This window comes from Meleagris gallopavo, chromosome 15, assembly GCF_000146605.3.
Source record: "Meleagris gallopavo isolate NT-WF06-2002-E0010 breed Aviagen turkey brand Nicholas breeding stock chromosome 15, Turkey_5.1, whole genome shotgun sequence".
Lineage (NCBI taxonomy): Eukaryota > Metazoa > Chordata > Aves > Galliformes > Phasianidae > Meleagris > Meleagris gallopavo.
In genome coordinates this window covers 131028-137479 of record NC_015025.2, presented here as the reverse complement: position 1 = coordinate 137479, position 6452 = coordinate 131028, and the positions used below count along the sequence as shown (strand labels likewise).

The 6452-nt window shown below is 61.1% G+C and overlaps 1 protein-coding gene across 1 annotated transcript; it reads left to right on the top strand.

Annotated features, from left to right (window-relative positions):
- Positions 1–69: 69 nt before the first annotated feature.
- Positions 70–6195, top strand: LOC100546611 (protocadherin-10-like). The gene is made up of 4 exons (XM_003210228.3): positions 70–3478; positions 4433–4491; positions 4588–4676; positions 4890–6195. Exons 1-4 carry the CDS (start codon positions 998–1000, stop codon positions 5147–5149), a joined length of 2889 nt encoding a protein of 962 aa, XP_003210276.2. The 5' UTR covers positions 70–997; the 3' UTR covers positions 5150–6195.
- Positions 6196–6452: the final 257 nt, after the last annotated feature.

Below are 6452 nucleotides of genomic sequence, written 5' to 3'. Positions count from 1 at the left end.
GAGCCGGCAATTCCCTTCCGCGGGAGCCCGCCGGGGACCGGGAGGCAGAGACAAAGGCGGTAAAATATCCGTGCTCAGCTCAAGCCGCTCCGAGCCCCGCCGATCCCTTAACTAGATCGTTAGGGGATTATCCGGGACTTCAGCACCGGGGAGCGGCTGTCCGCGCCGTCCCGCTAACGGGAGTCTGCGGAGCTACGGGAGAGAGCGCAGCGAGGATCGTCCTCCGGGTCCGGTACCGGGCGGGGCGGGGGTCGTCCTCCGGAGGCCGGACAGGAACCGGGGCTCTGTCCGTGCCCTCCTCCCGCTTCGGAGCCGGAGGAAAGTTTGTGCCCGTGTCCCCGCTGCGGGGAGAGCCCGGAGCTCTAATCCTGGTGGGATCGCGGACGGGGTTCGGGAGAGGGCTGCGTTCGGTACCGACGGGCGCGGGGCCGCGGGTAGAGGGGAGGTCGGGGGCGGAGGCAGGCAGGGTCCGGGGGGGGTCTCTCAGTGCCTCCATGCCGATGGGCTCAGCTTTATCCGAGGCTGTAATCCCCCTGCTCCGGTAATTAAAAACTCCGCATTACAAGGAAAACGGTGTGCGGGGAAATGTAATCAAGTCTGGAGGGGCTTAACCATCTGCTAAAGGTTAGGACCGGCACGGCGGGGGACGCAGCCGGGGGATTTGGCAGCCGCTGCGATCCGCGCTCCTCTTAATCTTACCGCGGGGACGGGCGCTGCAGCTGCGGGGTAACACCGGCACCCTGGGCCGGGGCAGCGGTCGGGCTCACCGGGGCTCCGCTCGCTTTTAGCGCGGCTTCGCCTCCCCCTCCGGGTTCAGCCCCATCCCCTGATTGATAGCGGCTCCGGCGGGGAAGGGGTTAAGAGGAGACCGCGGCGGGGCCGGTACAGCGTGGTCGGAGCACAGGGAACGGCCCTCCCCGCCGACTCCGGCAGAACGGAACCCCTCGGAAGAGCGAGGACGGGCACAGCGGGCGGGCTGCAGAGGGGCTGCGTGGCCATGGGGACCGGGGCAAGTTGCGGGAGGGGGCAGCTTTCCCTCCCCTCCCTCCTCCTCCTCCTCTCCCTCCTGGCCGCGCCGCACTCCACGGGTGGGCAGCTGCGCTATGCTGTGCCCGAGGAGCTGGAGCACGGAGCTTTCGTGGCCAACCTCGGCGAGGACCTGGGGCTGGACGTGTCCACGCTGTCGGCGCGGCGGTTCCGGATTGTGGCCGGGGCCGGGGCGAGGCAGCATCTGGAAGTGAACCTGGAGAACGGGATCCTCTTTGTGAACGAGCGGATCGACCGGGAGGAGGTGTGCGAAACAGGGGGCCCCTGCCTGCTCCACCTGCAGCTGCTTGTCGAGAGCCCTCTGGAGCTGTACCGTGTGGAGGTGGAGGTGCTGGACATCAACGACCACGCTCCCACCTTCCCCTGGCAGGAGTATGTGCTCGAGGTGGCTGAGTCCGCCATGCTGGGTGCCCGCTTCCCGCTTGAGAGCGCCCAGGATCCTGATGTGGGCACCAACTCGGTGCACACCTACCAGCTCAGCCCCAATGGCTTCTTCTCTCTTGAGGTGCAGACACGCAGCGACGCCAGCAAGTTTGCAGAGCTGGTGCTGGAGCGCGCCCTAGACCGTGAGCAGCAACGCACGCACCGGCTGCTGCTCACCGCGCTCGACGGTGGCATCCCCAGGCGCTCGGGCACAGCCCATGTCCTCGTCACTGTGCTGGATGCCAACGACAATATTCCTGCCTTTGACCAACCCTCGTACGGAGTGAGCCTGCCCGAGGATGCCCCCGCCGGCACCTTGGTCATCCAGCTAAACGCCACCGACCTGGATGAGGGCCCCAATGGGGAGATTGAGTACTCCTTCAGCGGGCACGCGCCACCAAGCGTCCGAGAGCTCTTCCGCGTGGAGCCCCGCAGTGGGCAGGTACTGCTGAAGGGCCCCCTGGACTACGAGCGTGCCAGCCTGCATGAACTCTACGTGCAAGCCAAGGACCGTGGGCCCTCAGCGGTGGCTGTGCACTGCCGGGTGCTTGTGCACCTCCTCGATGTGAATGACAACGCGCCTGAGGTGACCCTCACCTCAGTTTCCACGCCGGTGCAGGAAGATGCCCCACCGGGCACCGTCATCGCAGTCATCAGTGTTCTGGACCGGGACTCCGGAGACAACGGGCGTGTGAGCTGTGAGCTGAGCCCCAGTGTGCCCTTTGAGCTCCGCTCCTCCTTCCGCAACTACTACACACTGGTTACCACGGAGCCACTGGACCGGGAGGCGGTGTCCGAGTACAACATCAGCATCATGGCCCGGGACATGGGATCCCCTGCCCTGCTGACCCGCAGCACCCTCACTGTGCCGGTGTCTGATGTGAACGACAATGCCCCGCACTTCCTGCAGCCCTCCTACAGCGTCTACGTGATGGAGAACAACGCGCCAGGGGCCTCCATCTGTTCTGTCAGCGCTCTGGACCCCGACTGCCAGCAGAACGCCTACCTGTCCTACTCCATCACCGACGGGCACATCCATGGCATGCCCGTGGGCACCTACGTGTCCATCAACTCAGACAGCGGGCACATGTATGCCCTACGCTCCCTTGATTATGAGCAGATCCGCAGCTTCCAGATCCAGGTGCAAGCGCAGGATGCGGGCTTCCCCCCGCTCAGTGCCAATGTCACCGTGCACATCTTCGTGCTGGACCAGAATGACAATGCTCCCGTCATCGTGTCCCCCATGCCGCGCAATGGCTCTGTGGCCACCGAGCTGGTGCCGCGCTCTGCCGGGCCTGGCTACCTGGTGGGCACAGTGTCAGCAGTGGACGCAGATGCAGGGCTGAACTCCCGTCTGTCATACCAGCTGCTCCAAGCCACCGACTTCACACTGTTCAGCCTGGCACCGGACACAGGTGAGCTGCGCACCCTCCGCTCCTTCCTGGAGCAGGATGCGGCCCGGCAGCGCCTGGTGGTGCAGGTGAGGGATGGAGGGCAGCCATCGCTCTCGGCCACTGTGTCCCTCCTGCTTTCCGTGGTGGAGACAATGCCACAGACTCTCTCTGACTTCAGCAACTTCAGCCTCCCCCCAGAAGCCTCCTCCTCCTCTCCACTCACTCTCTACCTCCTGGTGTCCCTGGGTTCCATCTCCTTCACCTTCCTGCTGGCCATCCTCATCCTCACGGCCATCCGATGCCGTGGGATGCGATACCCCTGGCAGGGTGACGGCTGCTGCTGCTGCCCCCGGCCCAGGCGCTCTCCCGACGGCCTCAAGACATCCAACCTTGCAGCACAGCCTGGTGCCAGCACGGCCACCCACCTCGATGTGCCCGATGGTGGCCCCCCAGGCTACTGCTACAAGCTGTGCCTCGGGCCAGAGTCTGCCCAGAGCGACTTCATGTTCCTCAAGCCCTGCAGCCTGCCCCGCAACAATGAGAAAGGCCCTGGGAACCTGCCTGCTGCTGGGAAGCGGTCCCGGCCAGGGCAGCCCCTCCATGGCCCCAAGCAGGTGAGGTGGGCACAGGGCTGGCACCGCACTCCTCCATGTCCCCTACCCCCAGGGGTCTCACCCGTCAGCCCACAGGAGGAATCAGGCGCTGGTCCTCACGGAGGATAGGGTTGGGTGGTGGGGATGCTCCACCGAGATTCCCCATGGGGAAAAGCAGGAGTGAGATGGAGTCTCCTGCCCACCACCTTCTGCATGCATTAGAGGCCATGGAGCTGCTTCAGTGCCCGAGGGTGGGGGAGGGGGGTGAGGGGACCATCTCCACACCAGGACACCTCTGTTCTTCTCCATGCCAGGGGTTGCAGCGGGGACCCACTCATGTCCACATCCAGGCACTATGGCTATGGGCTTTGTTGCTGGGGAGGAAGTGGAGATCTCAGGGTGGGATTCTGATGTCAACATTTGTTAGGTATTGAAATCAGGGATGCCTCATTTTCCCAACGAGAGACTCTGTCCAAAACACGATTACAAAGCTGGAGAGTGATGAAGCATCTAATCCACTTACTTCGGACTTCTAATGAAACAGCCCTGCAAGGAGAGCACAGGACTCGCTGCCAGCAGGCTCTCCCTCTGCATCTCCTTGCATCGCTGGCTTTGCCTGTTGTGTTAATGGGATACTAAAGCCCCAGATCATCGAGCCCATTCTGCACCCTCAGGTTCCGGAGACCTGGGTGAAGTCATCATCACATCTGCATAAAAGGGTTTTTAGAATTAAAATCTGCTCTCTCTCCCCAGAGCAGAGCTTGGCGATGGAACCCTCACACAGGTGGTGAGCGAGTCTGCCTCTGTGACAACCCAGTGCCCTGAGTGGGGGTCCCAGAAGAGGGGGGATGGATTAGCTCTGCCTCAGTTGTCCTGTCTGTAAAATTAGAGCTTCCCACAGGAGGAGAGGATGGAGGAGTTGGGGCCTTGCTTGTTACTGAAGGCTAACAGACATTCCCCACTCTGTGTTTCCAGATAAAGCAGCCCAACACAGACTGGCTGCCCCCCAGCATGCAACGACCTGCGCTGAAGAGGTACGGGACCTGGGGGCACAGGTGGAGGGGCTGTGGGGATGGGGAGGCTCCCGCTGATGCAGCACTGGATTGGTCTCTTTGGTCTCTTCTCTTTAGCTCCCAGAGCCTGGAGGATGTGGGGGAAATCCGCAGAGCCCTGCAGAAGGAGCACGAGAGGCTGTGCACGCTGGTGACCCCGGTCTCTGGTCAGTATGAGGGTGCTGGGGTGGGAGACCAGAACCAGATGATGTCCCTGGGGTGACACAGCCCTGCCCTCAGCAGTGTGCACAGGGCTGCCCATGGCCCTGGGACGGAGGGAGGGTGGTGACACATGAGTGTTCTGGGACGTGGCTGTGACCGTCCCCCTGAAAAGGGCTGCAGACCCCAACAAGCCATCCTCACACCCATCTTTTCTCCAGAGTTTCAGAAGGCCTCAGCGGGCACCAACAGCATCTGGGCACCCCAGTATGGCCCCTTGTACCCTGGTCACATCCCAGCCCCAGATTACCAGCACAACGTCTACATCCCCGGCACCCCAACTCTGCTTTCTAGTAAAGATGGCCCCCTGGTTCCAGGCCAGGAGAGCAAGAACAGCTTTTCCACCTTTGGCAAGAGGAAGAAAATGACGACGTACTACGATATGCCTGACAGTGTGGTTATCAACAACGACCTGAAATAGTGTCTGGTGCCAGGCCTGGATCACCCACATTACACTTTACTTCAGCTGCTGAGTCCATCTGCAACACACAGCTCCATTCACAGACTGCTCCAGAGTTTGTAGGGCTGCCTGGGGAGAGGGAAAGGAGCGAGAGGATGAGGCAGGATGGGGGGGAGAAGGGGTGAAAGGTGTTTCTCCTGTCTCTTTTAGAGCTGTGTTGGCAGCAGGTGCTGCTGGGGGTCCAGGTGAGCAGATTTCAGCAAATCTGCCTTGTGTTTACCCATTCCCATGTCCCCTTTAGGGGCGATCCATCTCTGTAAATGTTGTCACTTTGTCTTGTCTGGCTGTGTGAATGTACTGTGCTGCATGCCTGTATTTCTGCCCCAGGAAGAAGGGAGATGTACACAGACCAAATGTGGCATCAGGTAGTGGGCAGCAACCAGTGCCCTGCTCCTGGGACTCAGTAGGAGATGCTGCACATCCAGAGCTGGTGTCTGGTTTCTGAGTGCAATCCCAGCCATTATGTGGGCTTCCCTTCAAACTACCATCTGACACATGCAGAACTGTGAAGTCCAGGATGCAGCTGTATCCTGGATGCTACCAGTCCCTGCTCTGCAAACAGCACAGGATGGCCAGAAGGGCTGTTGGAGATGCACAGGGTGAGGCCCTGCTGGGTATCTCCAAGGCGACATCATCTGAGAGGAAGTTTCCTTCTTCAGAGGAGTCCCAGCATGGTGACAACTCTCTCCCCTTTTCTCCCCTGTTCTCACTTGCATCTCCATTTTTCCAAGTCCTGAGCACCTTGGTTAACCCCACCTGTGCAGGACACGCAGCTCCCGCTGCTCTCTCTCCTCTTCAAGGACTTCCACCTGGCTGCCAGGAGCCTGAGGGCCGGGCTGCAGCCCCAGAACCCCACACCTGTGCACCCGCTCTGTCTGCCAGTATTTCTGATCGCTCGCCTGTGACCAGATAGCTCGAGTCCAGGCCCATCTGTGCAGAACATGACAGCTCTTTCTAAAGCAAGTTTGTTTCATGATGTCTGATTTGTACCAATAAATGGTATTTTGCTAGCTCACTCTGCCTGCTGACTGTCCTGAGCCCCAGCTGCACCCGGTGGCAGGGATCATCACTGAGCTGCAAAGCAGGAATCAGCTCCAGCACACATGCAGACCCTATGGCTTTCTTCACTGCTGGAGCAGCCTACGAAGGCTCATTCATTCCTTTCACCCAGAGGCTGGGGGCTCGAGGTCCCCTCTTGCTGCACTCAGGCCCACCTAAGGGCCTGGCAGAAAAGCATCAGTGGCAATGGAGATGCCTGGAGCTG

Coding starts and splice junctions, on each gene's coding strand:
- LOC100546611 (XM_003210228.3), top strand. CDS start 998: ATGGGGACCGGGGCAAGTTGCGGGAGGGGGCAGCTTTCCCTCCCCTCC. Junction 3,479..4,432: donor CCCTCCATGGCCCCAAGCAG/GTGAGGTGGGCA, acceptor CTGTGTTTCCAG/ATAAAGCAGCCCAACACAGA. Junction 4,677..4,889: donor GCTGGTGACCCCGGTCTCTG/GTCAGTATGAGG, acceptor TCTTTTCTCCAG/AGTTTCAGAAGGCCTCAGCG.